General features: G+C 48.8%; 9 protein-coding genes across 9 annotated transcripts; 4 read left to right on the forward strand and 5 right to left on the reverse strand.

Annotated features, from left to right (window-relative positions):
* Positions 1–253: 253 nt before the first annotated feature.
* Positions 254–1318, forward strand: N7457_002346 (uncharacterized protein; the record flags this gene model as incomplete). Its single annotated transcript, XM_057173392.1, has 1 exon — positions 254–1318. The coding sequence occupies one exon, from the start codon at positions 254–256 to the stop codon at positions 1316–1318; it is 1065 nt and encodes a 354-aa protein (XP_057033543.1).
* A 346-nt stretch (positions 1319–1664) lies between these two features.
* Positions 1665–2017, reverse strand: N7457_002347 (4F5 domain protein; the record flags this gene model as incomplete). The annotated part of the gene is made up of 3 exons (XM_057173393.1): positions 1665–1711; positions 1812–1896; positions 1955–2017. The coding sequence occupies 3 exons, from the start codon at positions 2015–2017 to the stop codon at positions 1665–1667; spliced, it is 195 nt and encodes a 64-aa protein (XP_057033544.1).
* Positions 2018–3196: 1179 nt separating this feature from the next.
* On the forward strand, positions 3197–4132 carry N7457_002348 (uncharacterized protein; the record flags this gene model as incomplete). Its single annotated transcript, XM_057173394.1, has 3 exons — positions 3197–3386; positions 3438–3679; positions 3761–4132. 3 exons carry the CDS (start codon positions 3197–3199, stop codon positions 4130–4132), a joined length of 804 nt encoding a protein of 267 aa, XP_057033545.1.
* A 929-nt stretch (positions 4133–5061) lies between these two features.
* Positions 5062–6241, forward strand: N7457_002349 (uncharacterized protein; the record flags this gene model as incomplete). The annotated part of the gene is made up of 2 exons (XM_057173395.1): positions 5062–5084; positions 5137–6241. 2 exons carry the CDS (start codon positions 5062–5064, stop codon positions 6239–6241), a joined length of 1128 nt encoding a protein of 375 aa, XP_057033546.1.
* Positions 6242–6863: 622 nt separating this feature from the next.
* Positions 6864–8509, forward strand: N7457_002350 (uncharacterized protein; the record flags this gene model as incomplete). The annotated part of the gene is made up of 4 exons (XM_057173396.1): positions 6864–6996; positions 7166–7476; positions 7540–7827; positions 7883–8509. 4 exons carry the CDS (start codon positions 6864–6866, stop codon positions 8507–8509), a joined length of 1359 nt encoding a protein of 452 aa, XP_057033547.1.
* Positions 8510–9086: 577 nt separating this feature from the next.
* N7457_002351 (putative lipase) lies at positions 9087–10448 on the reverse strand (the record flags this gene model as incomplete). The annotated part of the gene is made up of 1 exon (XM_057173397.1): positions 9087–10448. One exon carries the CDS (start codon positions 10446–10448, stop codon positions 9087–9089), a length of 1362 nt encoding a protein of 453 aa, XP_057033548.1.
* A 1392-nt stretch (positions 10449–11840) lies between these two features.
* On the reverse strand, positions 11841–13356 carry N7457_002352 (Ras-GEF domain-containing protein; the record flags this gene model as incomplete). The annotated part of the gene is made up of 3 exons (XM_057173398.1): positions 11841–12178; positions 12241–12457; positions 12529–13356. 3 exons carry the CDS (start codon positions 13354–13356, stop codon positions 11841–11843), a joined length of 1383 nt encoding a protein of 460 aa, XP_057033549.1.
* Positions 13357–13927: 571 nt separating this feature from the next.
* On the reverse strand, positions 13928–15774 carry N7457_002353 (Major facilitator superfamily domain general substrate transporter; the record flags this gene model as incomplete). The annotated part of the gene is made up of 4 exons (XM_057173399.1): positions 13928–14859; positions 14936–15278; positions 15336–15606; positions 15683–15774. 4 exons carry the CDS (start codon positions 15772–15774, stop codon positions 13928–13930), a joined length of 1638 nt encoding a protein of 545 aa, XP_057033550.1.
* A 793-nt stretch (positions 15775–16567) lies between these two features.
* Positions 16568–16956, reverse strand: N7457_002354 (uncharacterized protein; the record flags this gene model as incomplete). Its single annotated transcript, XM_057173400.1, has 2 exons — positions 16568–16758; positions 16944–16956. The coding sequence occupies 2 exons, from the start codon at positions 16954–16956 to the stop codon at positions 16568–16570; spliced, it is 204 nt and encodes a 67-aa protein (XP_057033551.1).
* Between the last annotated feature and the right edge of the window lie 2682 nt (positions 16957–19638).

The raw sequence follows: 19638 nt of genomic DNA on the forward strand, positions 1-19638 counted from the left end.
GAGAGGAGATATCCTAGCGGAAGAGAGAGTGGTTGCTGGTTAAGGAGTGAAATGACGTCCGTTGTTGGGGGAAGGTGGAAATAACAACGGACTTGGCCTTTCCGCCTTCACAGCATCACGGTCTACATCACGCTTGTCTACCAACTTGGCTGTGGGAAGGCAATAAATTCACGGAATTATCGCAAACAAACAGAATATGATACATCTTTGTTGACAAATACTTTTAATCGCCAAGAAACAACCACGTCTTCCAATGTCCAACCCAAAGGATGCATTCCAACAACTCGCCCGCATCTTCGCATCTAGAGACAATGAAGTCCTCGAAATCGAGATTATTCCACCCAGTCTGGGCGCTGCATTCTTACAAGATGGCTCCTCGGTGGGAATAACCAAGAAAGCATTAGTGCAGGCCTTCACAGTCGCGCGACAGCTCTTTTTCGACCGGTTAATACCTATGTCCGAGGATGACCTGAAAAGCACCTTTTCCACCCAATCTCAGCCTACAAATACAGACTCGATGATTACAGAGGTCATGCTTCTTTTTGACTGTGAACATCTCACGGCCTGCAATTGGCGCAAACGCCGACTGCAGGCGGCCATGGAGCATTGCCCTGGTATTTCAAATCAGACCTCTGCCACAACGAAAATGTTAGAGACCGAGCTCACGCTCATGTCGAGCTACCAGTGCTCGCCACTTCATCGGCATACCAAGTCGCCGACACTTTGGCATCACCGGCTGTGGGTGATAGTTCATCTTCTCCAAAGGCGTCAGCTGAGCAGTGACGAGCTGCTCCAGCTGCAACAAAGGGAACTGGAAGTTGTTCTTCGTGCTGGAGAGCTTCACCCCAAGAATTATTATGCATTTAGTTACATGCGACAGCTATATGTACTTCTTGCTGATGCCGTTGAGAAGACAGCGCAAGCAACCGGGAAGACTAAATTCGCAATGTCGATTGTCGACAGAGTCACTGATTGGTGCTTAGCCAATCCACGCGACATATCGGGCTGGAGCTTTGGGATCTACATCCTGAGCAATTTGCCCGAGCAACAGATTCGAGTGCATACTCTTCAGCGAGTTGTTCAGTTTGCACTCAACGTAGGATGGGAAGGCGAGAGCCTTTGGACGTTCGTTGACCAGACCTCAAGGCAGTTCTACCTTGAAAGTTTGGTGGTAGATACCATAGCAAAGCATAATGGTCATCAAAACATACCTAGTGACTGGTCCATGGAACAGGAAGGTCGACAGAAGCAGTCGTGGCACACCTGGCTGGCCCGGGCAAAAGTGTATTGGGCGGAAAACCAAGAAGATACTACATAAACGGATATCATATGTATATTCTTACGTGCTTACGATTTACCACCAAAAATGCGCCTCCATGATATTCCTCATGTGTCGTTGCCTCGTTTAATTAGCGCTTTGGTATACAGTCATGCTCGGGCTAAATGTGTGATGAACGCCAATGATTCAAATAAACGCCTCGCTAGACACCCCGTGCATTTGCAGATAGGAAATGGGTGGATGATTCCTATCTTATCCAGAAAGCCAGTTCTGTCCTTCACTCGTGGTGTACTTTGCGATGCGGCCCGGCCGGTTGTTTGTTCGGACGATCGCGAGAAACGTGGGAGGAGGCGAGGTTGGCAGTTGGATCGAAGGATGGATCACGTTATTTCTTTTTCCCTCCTGCTGCCTCGGCAGCTTTCTTTTCGTCCGCTATGAAAGAAAAGCGATCAGTAAAATAATCCCATCGCATCCTCCGGTTTGAACTCTCGCCGAGCAACTTCCACTTCCACTTGGGGTACGCAGTACACACCTTTTCTTTGCTTTTCGCGCATAATGGCTGCAGCATCCTCCTTGGACTTGGCAAACTCGCTCCCAGATTGGGTGTTCTTGTTCTTCTGTGGGTATGGTCAGTCGCACGAATCTTGGAGAAAGGACTGGGAATTAAAAACGAACGGTGTTGCCGGCCTTCTTCAGGGCCTTGGCCCGATCGTTATCACGTTGGTTACCGCGCGTCATGTTGTAAATTATCGAAGTAATAAGAAAAAGGATCGTAGGGCTGGTAAGCGTTTGGAGAGACGAGAAAAAGTTTGGAGGGGTTGAGCGGCTTTATTCCCCCGGCGGCGAATCAAAGCGGGTTCCACGGAATCTCCCTCTGTTGTCCCTCTACTTTCCTCTCCATTTCGCCATTCTTCTGCCTCATAGGGCTATCTATAGATCTCAGTATCTTTCAGTCAGGGTCCCTTTCTCCTGTCAGTCATTTCCTCGGCGCATGTGTGCTGGTAATGATTGGGCGCCTATATTACCTTGTTTCACCTCTGACCTCGGAACTTTCTACATACTTCCAAGATTCACCTGGGCGCCTATTGATGAGCAAAACATTGCAAGTCAGCTAGCGAACTCGAGACTCGTCAAATGCCTTTCCAGAGTGGCCTTGTCATATATGCCCATTCAGAGCCTTCAGAGCTATAATCCATACTCATCAGGCAGTAAGACATGCCTGAGGGACACGGAAACATAATATGGAAACAAGAGTACTCACTCTCGCAACCGCCGACTACATACCTAGTTTCATCTGTTCGAAGCATCATCTACTAACAGCCAGTCATTTGGCTACATTGGGCCCCAGTTGAGATTCCAATGGCGGAGGCGTAGGGGTTTAGGCTTTTTCAGGCTACGATTCCCGGTCTCTGCGCTTAACGGTCCCTATTGTTGCCCACGTCGCAACAATGAAACACCTCCTGCAGAAGCTCTCTCTCTCTCTATCCCCAAACTGGGCGTAAATCTCTGATATTCCCTGATTCTGGGGCTCTACCTAAGTACTCTTTGTGTGGTTCGTCCGGGCGTTTCAAGTCTATTGATAGACCCATTTGTCGGAAATATACATCTAGGCTGCTACACCTCACTACCTGTCATTCTTCCATAGATCTATTCTTTCTTCATTGTCGCCCCCGTTGCCTTTCCTTTCGTCTCTTTCTTTTGTGTTGCTTTCTTCCATTATTGCCTTCGAGTTGATCTCGCCTTGTCTCTTTATTCCATTGTCCCTAAGAATATCAAGCTTTCTGCTGGACAGGCGCTTTCTTCTCTCTTTTAATCCCAACCATCCCCCAAGTCAGCCAGCAGGCTATCTTCTATACCCACTCGAGCACGAGTGTCTCCCATCCTTTAGACCCGTGCAACCAGGCTTGTACCTCAATCATGATGACTCGTTTGCGTGAGTCCCTGGCTGGTCCAGGGTACGTGATCCTGAACGTCATTCGCGTTCTGAACATTATCACTTTTATGGATCTCATAGCTGCTTGTGCAGTTATGCTGGCCAAGATTAAGATGCTGAACAGCTACTTCTTCTTCGAGGCTGTGACCCATGCCGTTGTGGCTCTGGTCAGCCGTAAGTACCATCATCCTTCCATGGGTGCGATTTAAATACTAACATAGACAGTCTTTATGATTATCTCTGAGCTTCCCATCCTACAGAGCTATTTTGACAATCATTGGCCGATGTTTGGGCAGCAATCCAGCTTTTATTCTCTCGGTGGGATCATGATGATCCTGGGCGTCTCAACCCTTGGCGCGCTGAACACTGAGGCCATGACCCAGGAGTCCATTGGCATGGCCTTCTGGCGGATTATCACTTCCGCTGGCATCTTGGCCATGATCGTTAGCGTGTTGAACGTCGTGGCAGTAAGTGGCGAGACTCGCAACACCTGACCCCCCAAATATATATTCCCCTGACTCACCGCTAACCTTTTTTTTCTCCCACAGAGCTTCATCTTCAGCGATCCCGAAACCGGCGTCAGTGCCCGTCAGGTGCGGGTAGACGGTGCAGTCGCGCCTCAGAAGGCAATGAGCCGGACAAGCAGCAGCCACAGCAGCCGCAGCAGTCATAGTAGCCATCGCGCCCTTCATCTAGGCGCAAAGGAGGACACCCTGCCCATGTACACTCGCCAGAACCCTGTCAAGCGTGCCACCAAGCGTCTCACTGGCCGATTCCCCCTCAAGATCTCTCGTCCCGTGGATCCTACTTTAATTGAGCAAAACGATGCCGCTTCGTCCAAGTACTCTCGCGACTCTGGAGATATCCGTCCTCCTGACCTGGCCCATCACCCTGCTATGTACTCGGGCCACATGGTTTGAACTGGTTGACTGGTTGATTAGATCGATAAATGGCGTTCATTCAAATAGGAAATCTTGCGTTATTGCGAAGGCGCACACGGTGCTATTTTATTCCCCCGGTCTTTTTTTTTTCTTTGCTTGTTCGTTTCTTTTCGCTTGGTCTACATAGTTTTTTTCCTGGCGATTTATCCAATTGAGACACATCGTTCGTATACAAGAAACATGATATCGTAGTAAGGAACCTGCCTTCCGCCGCATTGTAGATATTTCTTTCACTGTAGCTTTTGATCGTATATCCTGTGCGAATATACAGAAGAGAGAGCATATGAGGACCTAGGTAAGTACATACTACATATATACTTTGTAGATGTACATGTATGTATAGTTAACTAACTACCTAGGTACGTAGTTAACATGTATCTTCTGGTATATACATAGAACAAATGTGTACCTTAGCACGTACGCTAGCATGTGCCTCATAAATCATTTATTCCATCACATGACATGATCACATGGGGCGGTACCTCAGTTGGGAGAGGGCTCGACTGAAGTTCGAGAGGTCGCCGGTTCGATCCCGGCTCGCCCCATTACTTTTTGTTTTTTCCTTTCTGTGAGACTGGCGTCAATATGCTTTTTTTTGGGTTGTATAGCCAAGTGTAAAGCTTTATTGCGTCGCGGCTATGATGTTCTTATTTCCAAAGCATTTCAGCCTTGATTTACGTATATCGTCGATTACTCTCAAGGCAAGCCTGACTTGAGAACAAAGAATCTTCTTTGTACGCGATGGTGAATGTGGTTGGACAGTTGGCCGCTCAAAGGACAGACCCACGTTTGGCCCCGAAGTGAATGAAGCTACACTCGACACTCTTTGCTTCCATCTAAAAACAACCATAGCATCCTGCTTGAAATTCAGATGAAGTACGGGCTCAGGTCCCAATAGATCACTAATCATGGCTACAGTCTCCTGGGAAACGTAAGTTCCAAAGCTCTCCACACTCTCCGCCATCTAGTCTAATCGTGAATAGCGTCAAGTTCCTCCTTATCTTTTTCGGGCCAATCTTACTCCCACGCCTGATCAATGCCTACCGAAGCCTCCGGGTATCCATTGCTAGTCGGCCACCGCCGTGTCCTCTACCTGCCGCTCCTGGTCGAGCGCTCAACATCTTATTTTGCAGCATCGTATTCTTTCTGCTCCTCAGCATACCCTTCAACCCACACGCGCCCGAGCCCAATATCTTCACCCTCACTCGTTCTCGCCTCAACACCCCGACCGATGTCATCTTCAGCCGCCTCGCCCGGCTCCGGCCAGATAACCGCCTGGCCGAAGCGGATAATCTTCTCCAGTCCCGGTTCACCTCCCTGAGAGCTCGTAAGGCGTACCTGACCTTTGGGCCTGATGCATTGGTATCATGCCAGTACTGCTCCTTTGACAACCTCAACACATATCTGATGTACTACCTGCCGTTCCATGTGTTGCTCCCACACCTGGTACATCTCCTGATTCTCGGCGCAGCGACATCCGCGCCCATCGCAGGCCGCGAAGTCTCCCGCTGGCGTACAAAGTTTACACTCGCCGCACTCGTCCTGGCGGCTATCGACATTTACATTGTGGCTACCTACGATGCGATCCAGGACGCGCCACGCGCCGTACGCGAGAGCCAAATACCGCCCTCTGGGCTTTACAACTACATGACGCTCCTGCGACCGCTGGCGTTCGTGATCTGCGATGTGGTCTGCTCGGTTGTGATTTGGCTCTCTGCGACCAACCGGTTCTTTTTCAAGCCGCCGTCGCCCGCTGAGCAAGTTGACGATGCCGTGTCGGTGGCGGTGCAGGCGTTGATGAGCGCAAACTCGAAACTACATGCTACCAACGTTACTCGTAATGCAGTGGTTCGAGACCAGGGATTGAAATATCGCGATGACTTGTATTGGCGGACTATGGTGGCTTCGGAGAACCCCACTCAGGGGCCTGGAGAAGGTGGGGAGCAGATCCTCAACAATATTTGGGAGGAGGAGGAAGTCGCAAGGGCGATGTCACGGGTCATGGCCGGACAGGGTGGAATCGATTTAGCCCAGTTGGGGGTGAGTGCCAATGATTTTGTGCGAGAGGTTACAGACGGTTTAGAGTGATAGAATACCTCCGGTAGGTACGCAGTATAAAGGCCCTGTGTTTCCCACATTCTATTATTATCCCATTTGCCCTATCCCATGCCAAGACACGAAACAATTCTGTGGTATCAAGATCAATCGGCCGGAAAAGGCAGGATGTTGACATAGCTTGTAGAACCTCGTATAAAATCCGATCTTTGAAAGAACCAACCAAAAAAAAATTATAACAAATCAGGCCAAGCTCTCAACTACCTAGTGCCTGCACCGTGGACATCCAATCATCAATATCGTCACTCAACATTTAACGAGGCGGTGAGGGGAGCGATCGTCGTCTTGAAGAGATGAAACAAGCCGGACCACGTTCCCCCTCCATTTCCCTCCTTTTTCAAGCCAAATCCTCTCTTCATTTTGATCTGATACTTTTCACGTTCCTGGTTGAACGATCCACGAAGTGAAACCACGGTGGGCTCACATGAGGCAGGTCCCATATCCACCTCGGCGTTGATTATTCTGGACTCTCTGGACTCTGGGCTTTCGGCTTTCGGCTTTCGAGTCTCGACCCCCCGACCCTCGTTCCTCCCTCACGACCCTCCTCTTGGAACCTCCGAGCTCTCCCTACAATAGAAGTGGTGCTCTATTCACCATGGCAGATACAGCCGCGCCGTCGCAGCCTCTCTCAGAGCGCCCGGAGTGCAAGGCCTACGTTTCCTCTCCGAGTGGATCGCGCCCAGCCAAGGAGACCACGTTCCGCGAGTGGGTGGTCGCCAACCAGATTGGTATGAAGAAACAACCTCACCGAACCCATGCACTCAAATGGAGATAATGGAAGAGCTTGAAGAGCTTGCACTCGACGCAAAAGCTGCTCTCTTTTCCCAAATCTTGGCATATGCGAGATTCAACATCCTTGTAAAGCTCGCAGCGCTGACTCCAATTGTTTCTTAACAGGAATCTCCTTGACCATCCTGGCTATGTTGCTGGCTCTTCATAATCTTTACCCATCCCTCCGCCCATATACCCAGCCCTTTTTCCAACTGTCTTACTATAACGAATCCTCAGACTCCTATGTCCAAGGTTGGGATGATATCTACTTCGTGGCCAGTGCTGCAATCGCGCTCACTGGAATTCGCGCTATTGCCATTGAATGGATCATACAGCCATTGGCTCGCGCCTCCGGTCTGAAGCGCAAGAAGTCGATTCGCATTGCCGAGCAGGGTTGGCAAGCTATGTACTATGGGTTCATCTGGGGAGTCGGACTGGTGCGTTTGGACCACAAATTTCTGCCTGAGAACCTGTAGCTGACCGATGCCTTCGATTTGCAGTATCTTTGGAAGAACTCATACTACTGGGGAGATTTCTCCGCCATGTGGTCGCAGTGGCCGGCCCGTCCTCTGTCCGGCTTGATGAAGTGGTATCTTCTCGTTGAGCTTGCATTCCTCGTGCAACAGATCTTTGTGATCCACGTTGAGGAAAGACGGAAGGATCACGTCCAGATGCTTTCTCACCACATTATCACCACTGCTCTCTTGAGCTCCGCCTACATCTACGCCATGTACAACGTGTCTAATGTTGTCCTGTGTCTCATGGATATTGTGGACTTCTTGTTACCGGTTAGTCACCTACTATTCGTCCAGTGTCTGCAAACAACGACTAATAATTCCACAGTCTGCGAAGATTCTCAAATATTCCAAGTTCGAGACAGCATGCAATGTCGCCTTCGGCCTCTTCATGAGCACATGGCTCATTACTCGGCACATCATCTACCCCATCGTGTGCTGGTCTGTTTATCAAGATCTTCCCCGTGAGCTTACCTACGGCTGCTATGCTGGCACCACCGGCGAGTTCCTTTCCGCAGAGACCCCGAATGCCTTTGCATATATGCTTGGCCCATACTTCAGTTTGGACAACCCAATCTGCTTCAATTCCACCCTCAAATGGATGTTCTTGTGCCTCCTACTGATTATCGAGGGTCTGTCCGTTGTATGGTTCAGCATGATTGTTCGTGTTGCCTACGGTGTGATTTGCGGTGGTAACGCCGAGGACTCCCGCAGTGACGAGGAAGACGAAACGGAAGAAGTAGAAGGCCAGACCGCATCCCACGTCCCAGCGCGGTTGGCTGCGAAGGATGGCGCCACTGCTGACCCAGCTGAAATCGAGAATGCCCCCGCCTTGCGTCGTCAGCGCTCCAACGGCGCTGCTTCAATGCGCGCACGTGGTCGTGGTCGCGTTCCCTTCGACCCCAGTGATCGGAAAGCCCTTTTGGGCCGCATTGGATGTGAAAAGCCCACTTAGACGCCACCCGATGATCTTTCCTTTTTTTTCTCTCAAAATTTGACGACTCCCCCCTTCAGGTCACTCCATAGCATACCCCTCTGTTCTCATTCATGTGCTATGATATCCACTGTCCGGATGTCAGTCTTGAATAAACAGACCCGACTGTTCTATGGAATGTCCCATTTACGATGAACTGCGATTTCCAAAGCTTGTTTGCGACACATCGTTTTTCAGTCTGCTTGCTGGGTCTTATATCCACGTCTTTTCTTTTTGTTTTCTCATCTTCATCTTCATTATTCATTATTGCCTTGCCAGTGGCTGCCCATTTGGCTTAAGGATGATTTCATGTTCTGCTTTTTTGTTGCCATGATGACCTCTATGGACTTGAGATTCGTTCTAGAGATCCACACAATAATACCCAATGGAAGCATCTGACCTGGTACATGTATCATAGAGCCCTATTTCGAACGACTGACAGGTTTCCTCCCCTTACTGCGGTGAACATGGAATACAGCGTTACTCTCGAGGATCCGAAGTACCCTCCCGTCCAACAGTATCATTCGACATGATAACAAGTGATATAGACCAACCCCATCTAGCGAAGAGCATAGTCCCTCAACGGTGGCTCCCCACTCCCATTAAACCCATATAACAACACATCAAGCGTCCCAACCACATTCGACACAGCCTCCATCCCCAAAAAGTCCTCCAAATCCAAACCAGGCGCAAGCAAGCCACCACAAACAGCGTCAAGATCAGTCCGCTCCAATCGCCCAGGCCCATCATGCGCCAACGCATCAACAAACAAAGCATATGCCAACGGATTGACCAACATGGCCGAATGCGAATAGGACCCCCCAGCCGCACGTCCAGCACAAGCAACCTGCACCTGCACATTCGACACCCCAACACCACGCCCATCCCCCAGCGCCGCAGAAGCCCACCACCCACTCTGCGGCTCAACCACAACATCCACGCCCGAATACACACTCGTCGTCGGCACAAACGCCGAATCCCCACCACTCCCTCGCAGCGCCCGAATAAATCGCGACGCATATCCCTGCTGGCGCACAGACGGCGCACAGAGCCACTCAGCTAACCCACACAGCGTCCCCACCAGCGTTCCATGAAAATCCGCACTGACGGCCATGAAATCGCTCACCGCGCCCCGCGTCGACGGCCAGTATTTCAGCGCCCACTGCACGTCCAGGCTGCCCTGCGACCATGTCAAGACACCGATTGACCGCCGCGAGAGAGTCGAGATGTAGTTTATTGCGTAGGCTACGTATTCGGCGTTCGTCTGGATATCGCCTAGTGAGTTGCCCGGGACGTTGACCCACACTGGGTCGGTGTGTGGGTTTGCGGTGAATAGCTTGGCGTAGTTGAAGTAGTACGTGCTCCCGGCGGGATCGGCGGTCCCGGGTACTAGCAAGACAGGGATTTTATCCTTTTGGCCGTAGGAGAAGGTCGGTGGGATGTAGATTGCGCTGCGGAGGGTTGCTTCGGGGATATCGTAGGGTGCATCGTTTGGGGATTTCGTTGGGTGGATGGGTGGGTTGGGGTCTTTTGGGTTGTTGTTCGTGATGGAGTTGATTTTTTGATTGGTTATGCCGTTGAGGATGTCGATGATGTTGGTTGGGACTAGACCTAGGGATACTGTGTCGATGGCATGTTGGAGGATGGTTTTGTTGGTGTGATTTGGGATTAGGGATAGAGTTGAGAGGCCTTCTTCGATTGTCGAGATTGGCTTGATCTTGCCTGTCGTGATGTCTGATATCTTGGTTTCGAGGTGAGTGAGATCTTGGGAGATGTCTTTGCCGTAGATGGCGGCTTTGTCGAATGCTTTGGCGAGGATTTCTGGAATATCTCGAACTTTTTCTGTTTTATCTATTGGCAATGGGTTTCCGAGTGATGCTGATACAAGAAAGACAAGTTGGACTACCTGGTGATAGTGCATTATGATCAATACCTAGGTGGCTCGTTGGTTAGGGCTGAGTGTATCTTCGTTCAGCCAAACTCTCTATATAAGCGTTTTACCCGGCATCAGGGGGTATGTTATGACCCGGCAGACAGCACCTCGGAATTGAATTCCCTTCGCTTCATATCCGCGGGTCTAATAGTTATGGACTTTCTGATATTTCTGAGCTCCTGATTTATTGTCAAGTATACTTGTCACCTTTCACTGATAGTTGAAGCTATAATCAGATAAACGGGCAAGGCTATTGAAGAAAGAGCTAACATATCAATGCTGTCTATACATGCTGAATGTTCCCAATTTTCAACGTGCTGGAGCTGTTGGAAGCATCGGAATCATTTCGATCATGATCGGTCCTCTTAATAACATCCGAACGCCGGAGTTTCTTCTGTGTCTGTGTATCCCAAGGTGCACTTAATCCAGGCCGAAGAGGGTGCCTTGCCACCTTGTTCTGGAGAATAGGATAGACCCTGGTGCCCACCCACCAGCGAGATAGAGTCATCCAAAGTGACAATTAAAGTCCTCTGTTATTTATTGAGATTGATTAATTATATCTGCTGGTTTAAATTACAAACTTGGCGAGATAGTTCCTGTGGCTGTCTATAACTCTCTCTTCTATAAAGGGGTGTGCTGATCTCCATCTGATATTTCCTGTATGGCAAACCAAAGAGAAATGGGCTTGATGAGGATACAACGAGCAGTCCCAAGCCAGAGAAAGAACAAAGGAAAAAAAAAGATCAAAAAAAGAGGTGTCGGGGAATCGCACCCCTGACTGGGATGCTCCTTATGGCCGCGTCTCACAGGCAATCGTCGCATTTAAAGTCATTCGGTTTATGGTCTTAATTGCACAGACATTCGTCCGGACCTAAACACACTAGGCTAACTTCCCAGGATTACTGATTTCATTCTGGATTCTTATATTTAAGCTATCCTTTCTGTCGCAACCCTAACCCTGCCCTGTCTACCCTTGCCCTCTTTCCTCTTTGAGATATATGCCTGGAGTTTCTCTATTCTTAAGGCTTAGATTCTTACGTGATAGATTCTTCGGGACTATTGTCACATACCACTGACTTTCCTCACGATCCTGTCCCACTTCGCGAGTACTCTTTCTACCTAGGTAGTCAACGGACCACATGCTTATGTGGGTTTCAGAAGCATAGCATTGCTTTTGGTCACTCAAACTGACACAAGCCATTTCATTTCCTTTATGTTAAGGAGGCTGATAAAAGCCGCCTTGTAGAAACTAAAAGACCTCTGCGGAGAATCAGGCATCCATGCCAAAGTGAACAATCTCCACCAATCGCTTAATATCTTGCAATAAACCAAAAAAAGCAAAAGCTTGAACTATTCATCTCAAGCATAAACATCAATACATCAATCATCAAGGACCATGCAGGCGACTACCATAGACGCCAACATGCCTCCCGTGGGGGTATATAAATCCCGAGATCTATTTCCAAGATCCCGGCCTCGGGGCTCCAGTTGACAACTCCTCTCCCATAACTCGCGTGAATCAACAGCTGATTGTAGCTGGGTTGCAAAGTATTCCTGCAACTCGGGAACCGGTTGCAAGCAGTAAGAAGCTTCCTTCAAACGTTCAACCTCATGAACTGTCGATGCTAACATAGTATATTTGTAGAAATTGATAAGCCCTTCCGGCGTCAACGCTGGGTTTCCATCTTCGATGAATGTCAAGTCTTTCAGAACCAGACCTAGTGGATAGTTAGAAGATGGGTATATGACATGTTATTGGGTTCAGACTGATAGAACTAACCTAGGAAAGGAATGCATGGTGACACCGAAGCCCGTAAGATATCACGGTAGGCCTGGTAATTCTGCGCATGGTGTATCATAGCTTGCAGGGGCCTTAGCATGTTGCAGCTACGTTCAGTGACCATTGCCCAAGTGCGAGCAAGTCGGTATATAGGGGCACATTCCAGTCCTGCTAGAATGGAAACCACTGCGGAGTAATTTTGGAGTTCGTGACATGTCTGAGGTAGTCTGAATTAGCATATAAAGCGAAGCAGCAACCACGCGAGCGGAACTAGGTGTTCCAACATACAGTGGCCACGTTGACGAAATGCCCTATTACTTGCGTCCGCTTTTTCAAATCCGATTCTGCGAGTATAAGGGCACAGACCCAATTAGAGAGCTGGTTGGAATATCGAATCATGGCCATGACGTTTGGAGCTAGCTCGGCGCTCTGTTTCCTTTGCCAATTCTTATTTAATAACTCGTCCAATTGTACCTTGCCTAACATATGTGCTTCCATGATAGTCAGTTGCCGCGCAATCTCCTTAGCATCGATCTTGAGGAATTGGAGCTTGTTCAATTTTCGCGGGAGAATTGGCTTGGGTGGATCTGAGTGGGATGAGAGGGGCCTTCTCTTGCAGCTGAAACCTGCAATTCGACGTTGAATTATCGTGAGAAGTTGGTGTGTGAGGGTTGTTTCCGCGGATGCCCCGGCACGGGTTGCAAAGGACAGTAGTATCCGTAAATTTCGTTCTGTGTCAGGGCCTTGCGGCTCACTCCAGTAATGGCCGAGCCATTGTGCCAACACGTATATCACGCGGGTTCGAATCAAATGCTTGGTTTGCGCCGACCATTCTGTCGTCGGAGTGGTGTTCCAGCTTGTAGACACGCAATCAAAGCGCTCGATGAGAAGCTCAAGAAGCTCCGTCCCGGTTGTGAAATACTTGTATGTCGTGAGGAATATTCGATTGAAAGAATCGTCGAGGCTATCGTGACGTGTCAAGTTTTCCACCAGCGCTGTAAGAGTTCCCGCCTTAACGGCCCCCACGTTGCTCTTGCGGTCGTAGGCAAGTTTCTCCGGGGAGGTGATATCATGTGAGCCAGAGTCTCTTCGCTTTTCCATGCTGAATTGATCCATTGCGACAGGAAAGCCATGGAGTGATTGAATAACCGAGCATCATCCAATCTTCTTGAATTGACGTAGTCACATGGGATTGTGTATGAAGTACGAAGTACGGTCAAGAAACTAAAGGCCAATAATGTCATGTGGTGGAGCATTCCTTGAGACTAGCGTGCTAACGGAGGCTCCACTTGAGCTCGTGCGATAAGTCTGGCCCTGACGCTTGGAAGGAAGATGCGATTGTGCCCGAGGTCGCATTGAGTTCACAGGATCAGCAAGTTGCATCAAGCGACCATCGGAATTCGCCTAGCCGCTCGTGCCGTAGGCCCACCTTTTACCAGATCAGGTGAGTTTCAGTTATCTGATCCGAAACGCAGGGGATTTCGGCTTTTTGATTGGTCCGGAGGAGGCCCGCAGCGTCATTTATCTGGTCCAAGCCACGCGGTCAGATAACCTTGGAAGGGACCTGAGCGTTTTTTTTAATTCGTTACCACGACTACGGAGTATCCGTAGGGACTTTCGCAAATAAGAATGCGAACTGTTCCGAAGTGCACCGAATGTCTATATCGTTCATATTCCGGATTAAACGCTAAAAGACAGTACCTCTCACCTGCGGCTTCCTCTTCAAATTGATGTCTTTCATCAAAAACGTCCAAGGAATTGCTAGGGCTATAATACCGCATCCGACAGAAAGTAGTCGAAGCTCAGCATAGGCATAGGCCTTTTGGATAGCTAATCTCGTCGGGGTCCCGACAGGATAGCTCCGCTGTGTGACGAGATCTTCGTAGATATCGTTCAATTTCGGCAAAGCCGATTCAGGAAGATACCGAAGTAGAGCCTTGAGATATGTGTTTTGCCATATGACAGTACTGATGGTAAGTCCCGCACTATCGCCAATAGTGCCGACCACATTCAACAGGGCCAGCGCGGTAGCAACGTGCTGGTGATCGACGGCCGCTAGAATTGCAAGCTGTTCGACGAGAATGAAGGTCGCCCCACCAATAGCGAGTAGAATCTGACACAGCACCTGGTATCCAATATTTACGTTGGGCTGACGGAAATAGATCATCAAGCCCTGCCCGAGTATGTAGATTGGAATGGCGATGTATAAAGTCCACTTAAAACGACCGACCTTTCGGATGAGCCAACCCATGGCTAGCAAAAGCACACCGGAAACCATATCAAAGATATTGACGATATAGTTGGATGTAGTAATTGATAGATCATTGTTGACTTGTAGCCAAGAGGTGAAGTAGTAGCTCCAGCAATAGTTTGAGAGCTGGTAGGTTGCATCCAAGAGAACGGCACCAACGATGGTCCGATTTGTCAAAAGCCGCCACTCGAAAAGGGGAACTGGAGCCAGCCATCGTTCCCAAATCGCGAAGAAAAAAATCATTGAAAATCCAACGACAAGCATGGCGATGATATAGCTGGAAGCCCAACCATCAGGCGCGTAATGTGCGAGGTCGAAGGGAAGTTCGAATAGCGCAAGACCAGCACTGAATAAGAAAACCCCGAACACTAAATCTTGAAATCAGATAATCCGCGCTTTTTTATGTAGCGTAGAACGTAACAAATAGAGACTAGGAGCACTTACGATCAAATTCGACAGTCCAATGAGAGATACTTTCGAGTAGTGTGCGTCCACTTGGCCTCTTAATCCTGTACCCTTCTTTCTCCGCCTTGTGAAGGTTGTATTTCAACACAATATATAATGGAGCGGCCACAACCGGTACGACGATAGCCCAACACCCAAAGCCCCACTGCCATGAGACCTGATAGTAGAACTCGCTCGCGACCTTCGGACCTGCAAATGCCGTGATGATATATGGCGAGGATGTAAATGCGTAGGCAAATGCACGGTTTCTTAAAGTCGAAAAATCTGCGGTCATGACATCGACAGCATATTCCATGCCGTAGAACCCCGTATAGTAGAAGACCTGATATGCCCGTAAGCATCGGAGCAAAATAATACAGTGTGCCCATCTTGAACTCACATTAGCGGCACAGTAGATCTCGAAGCTATTACAGGCGGCCATCAGAACCAGTCCAATGGTGGCACATATAACCATCAGGAGAAACCCCTCCGCACGACCCCATACATCCATCATTTTCGCCACGGGTAGGTAGGTGGCGGCCGCAAAGACATCGCCGAGAGCTGTGGGGACTGCGGAGAGCGAGTGTGCTTGGAATGAACTTGTGACATAGGGGTTCAAAGTGGCGGTAACCGTTGATTGAAAGGCATTGACAAAATACAGAAACCATATGCTATTGAGGGTGTGATCAGTATTTGGCCTAATCATCACGAAATCGAGCACATAAAAGAGAGCAACGAAGAACATACTTAATGAAGACTGCAATCAGTGTACCCCTCGTCCACGTCATTGTCACCGCCTCAACATCTTGAACACCATACTGCGCACTTCCATTTGGCATCTCCTGGAGGGCAATAGAACTGCGGGAACTCCGAGAACTATCCTTCTGGTCCTGATCCCCATCAGGGAGAAAGAGCCATTGTCATTCTCATCAGTTGACAGGCGACCGAGGACTGTTCGCGCTCTTCGGATCAAAGGGCGAACACCCATGACAGTTAACTGCGGATTGATGTAGAATGCAATGGCTGACCAGAGGGGTTTTAATGTAAATCACGCCCAGCTATGAGTGGAGATCTAGGCCTGGAGGCAATCGCTTCCCGGGTGTCCCAGCACAAAAGTCGGATTGTTAGACTAGGGGACTAGTCAGACACTAGCCCCCACAGGAAGAGCCCCCTTTGATTGCCCATTAATTAGCAGAGGGGAAATGAGTCCAACTTTTTCAATCACGCTCCACCGTCGCTTAAGCAGAAATGAGGCAAGTTGTGCGTTCGTGGGCCGGTACACGCCACTTTTGTCGATCGGATATTGGGCACGGAGCATTATATACACTTTGTAGTAGGTATCCACTGTGAATCATTTCCACCCTAGTAGAGTGAGGTGCATGATCGGCGAAAAAGAGAGAACCATCGCAACTGGAGACAATCATGTTATTTGATTCGCATCTCTTGCTCTCTTGCTCGATCGGACGGCGGCTCAAAGTTGCACCTTCCGATGGCAAAAGCTTAGAGGTCATCCTAGAAAATTGACGACATAAAATACACGGTGATTGTGGGTTAGAGAACAAATTCAGAAGTGAGAATGAAGTTTAAAACTTTGGGGATATCATAAAACATCAGGGAAGATCTGTTAGCGATTCAAGTGAACATTCGATCAATCTCCCCTTCAACCTCCAGACATTGTGTATGAGCGTGGTAATAGTCGATAGCCAACTGCATACGCTGACTTTCGAATTCTTCCGACATAGCCTCTTTCGCCGCGATCTTATCTGAAAGTGAGGTGACGCCTTCCGCAGGGAGCGACAGAAAGATTGAGAGGTCGCGATTAACTTGAATTCATTAAGAACACATTCACTTGTAGAGCCGCAAGTAGACGGCGCTCACGAGAGATCAGAATCTCGAGGCGCTCTTGCAACGCGGAGAATACCTCGTCCTGTAAGTCTTCAGATATCAGTTAGCAATCATCTGAGAAGCGATATGAGATCTTCTCGAGTCACCGCTCAGCGAATCATACGTGCGTCGGCCATTACAAGGTATTCAAAAGCTGCGCTCCGAGAGAAGACTCGAATAACCAGTCCTTGACCAAGGTCAATCTGATATGCGAAATAGGATATGTGAAGCAGGATATGAGAAGGAGGATGTGAGAAGGGGAGAAAAACAAAAATGGTAGAGAATCAAGTTTATAGAGAATTACTTGCTCCTACGAGGGCTCTCGGGGGCGTTGAGAAACTCACTAATCCCTTTGCAGGTGCAGACTTACAGAAAGGGCCTCCCCCCAAGTGGAGCAAATTTCATACAGCGAGAGCAGGACATCACATTCCATACTAAGCCAGCTAGTTGATTGAGAGGTCTATCAACTTAATGAGGCTAGTTTCGAGCATGAGTAGTAGAAGTATTGATTGACGTCCGGCGAAGCAAAGGCAGAGCCATATGACCCTATCTTCCTCGCTCCTGCGACTTCCCATGGGGTATTGGGATCTGCTAGGCATCGAGTTTTGTACAAAAATGCGCGACCCTAGAAAGCAACTCCTGCATGGTACCGTAAAATGTGTGTATTCCCGGCTGCTCGTCCATATCCGACGCGTAAGAGTATGCAGAATGGTCTTTGGGGGGTGATTGCCCTTGGAGACAAAAGGTCCGGCCATAGCCCGTACCACGTTCGAGATCCCCCGAGAGTACAGAGATGATCCTCCTCGGGGAGAGTAGAACAGATGGTAAATATTTCAAACCGGCAAAAAGAAAGAACCGACGGCTGCATGATTCGAACATGCGCCTCCGAAGAGAATTGATTTCTAGTCAATCGCCTTAGACCACTCGGCCAAACCGCCTTGATGGAGTTTTGGGCCCAAATGTGCTTAATGAGCACCTGCATCGCTTGCCCTTTCCTGACAGCTCATTGGCTGCTCGCATCAACCGAGATGGCCATCCGTATCCACCACATTGCACCGGGTCTGGAAGGCGGTGTGTGGAGGATCTATGTGTTAGCACTTCGGTACAATACTCTCTTACCATCATCATCATCCAAATCCATCATTAGCATTGGTCAAGAACCTCATATTGTCAGTTTATATTACACATCGACCCGTACCATCACTTTAAACCCATTCTTTCACGGAGTCAGTAGTTCATGGCACTGTACCGAATTTTTCTCTTTGACTGCAGAGGAATATTGTAGAATAAGAGCGATCATCTCAATCGTGCTAGGGCTCATAACTGGAGACAGGAACGTCTTTCATAGGCGTTTTGAAACAGTCCGCCTACATCGCCCCTCTGCTGGAGGGTAGACGCGTCCCAATACGATGAGAAGATGACAGTTACTGACAAGTGCTCAAATGTTTCTGTGCCTCCAATGCCTCCCACGTAAATCTCTTTGGCATCCATCGTTGTAGATAATATATATATCTTTGATGGGAATAGACCTTAGGATGCAAAATTCTGACATTCCAGCATCGCATCCGTATGACTTAGCTTGACGATGAGCTCGGAGTGCATTAAGGACTTTCAATCGACAAGTACACAGGACCTCTCCATCAGTTCCGCGTTCGGAAAACCAAACGTGCCAAGTTAGCGTTCATCATGACGGACAATTGGCGCATATCAAAAGTATACTTTACCTACGTTGTTAGACTTTTATATAATGGATGCGCCGGATCGGAGGTTTACCAAAGTGTTCCATAGACTGAAACCTAACATAGTGAGAGGTGGTTCCTCCCATGGCTTCTGCAAAGTCTGCTCTTCCCTTGTTTGCGAATTTGGACTTCTTCGCGATGAAGTAACACCAGATTCCTTTTTCAGATTCCCATCCATCCCAGCGCTCATCTTCCTGGAGATAGCAACACTGCCTTGCTGCGTGTTCTGCGAGTACTCAGTGTGGACAAGCACCCTGCCTTGTGATGTGTAGACGTCACTATTCCAAGCAAGATCAATATATACTGTCATTCACTTCTTGATCATTTTCAAATTGGCCGGTTGGCTTTTCAACTCTATCTGAGTGCTCACTGTTAAAGTAGATAGTTATATGTGAATAGAATAGCACATATTGTCAATTTGTCATTGTGTTGCTTATTCTGTTGTACATGCAGAGTTTAAGGAATGAGTCCCAAAGCGGATTTACCATGCTCCGGGATCGTCTTAGTGTCCTCGAGCCTTCACATAAATGTCCTCGCTTTGACCAGGCGGGTCGTGCAGTCCTCGCGAAGCATTGATTTGCCTTAGAGCGGTCCTTCAATGTCCTCGAGCCATCCTGACCCTCACTCCTCAGTTGACATTTCAACACTCGGCGCTTCTGTCGCCGGCTGTACTGAACTGTACTAGACACCCCTTGAGTCTTGCATAACCATATAAACTCGCGCAATAGGCGATACCTGTGCAGCTGAGCGAAAAGATAACGGTTGGGTCTGAGATGATTGTTCATGTGGTTCGGTCTATCTTCGGGGTGTTGGCAATGGCAAACCCCGCGTTGGTGGATCCCCGGCTGCTTCCTTCGGCTACTTCGCCGACCCCGGATTCCCTCATCGTAACCTCCCATGCTAACCAGCATCACTCATTCAACCCCTACATACTCCAATAATTGGTTTAGTCAACAGGCAAAGATCACTGGGGACACGGTATACATAGTCTCACGCAAGAATGCCGAGAGCGGACTTGGCGTGTCACTCGTGTCGCAAGTGAGTATCACGCTCTCTTTCGCAAAACAGAAAAGAAGCGAT

This window comes from Penicillium paradoxum (genome assembly GCF_028828445.1).
Source record: "Penicillium paradoxum strain IBT 22861 chromosome Unknown utg000003l_segment0_segment0, whole genome shotgun sequence".
NCBI classification, from domain to species: Eukaryota; Fungi; Ascomycota; class Eurotiomycetes; order Eurotiales; family Aspergillaceae; genus Penicillium; species Penicillium paradoxum.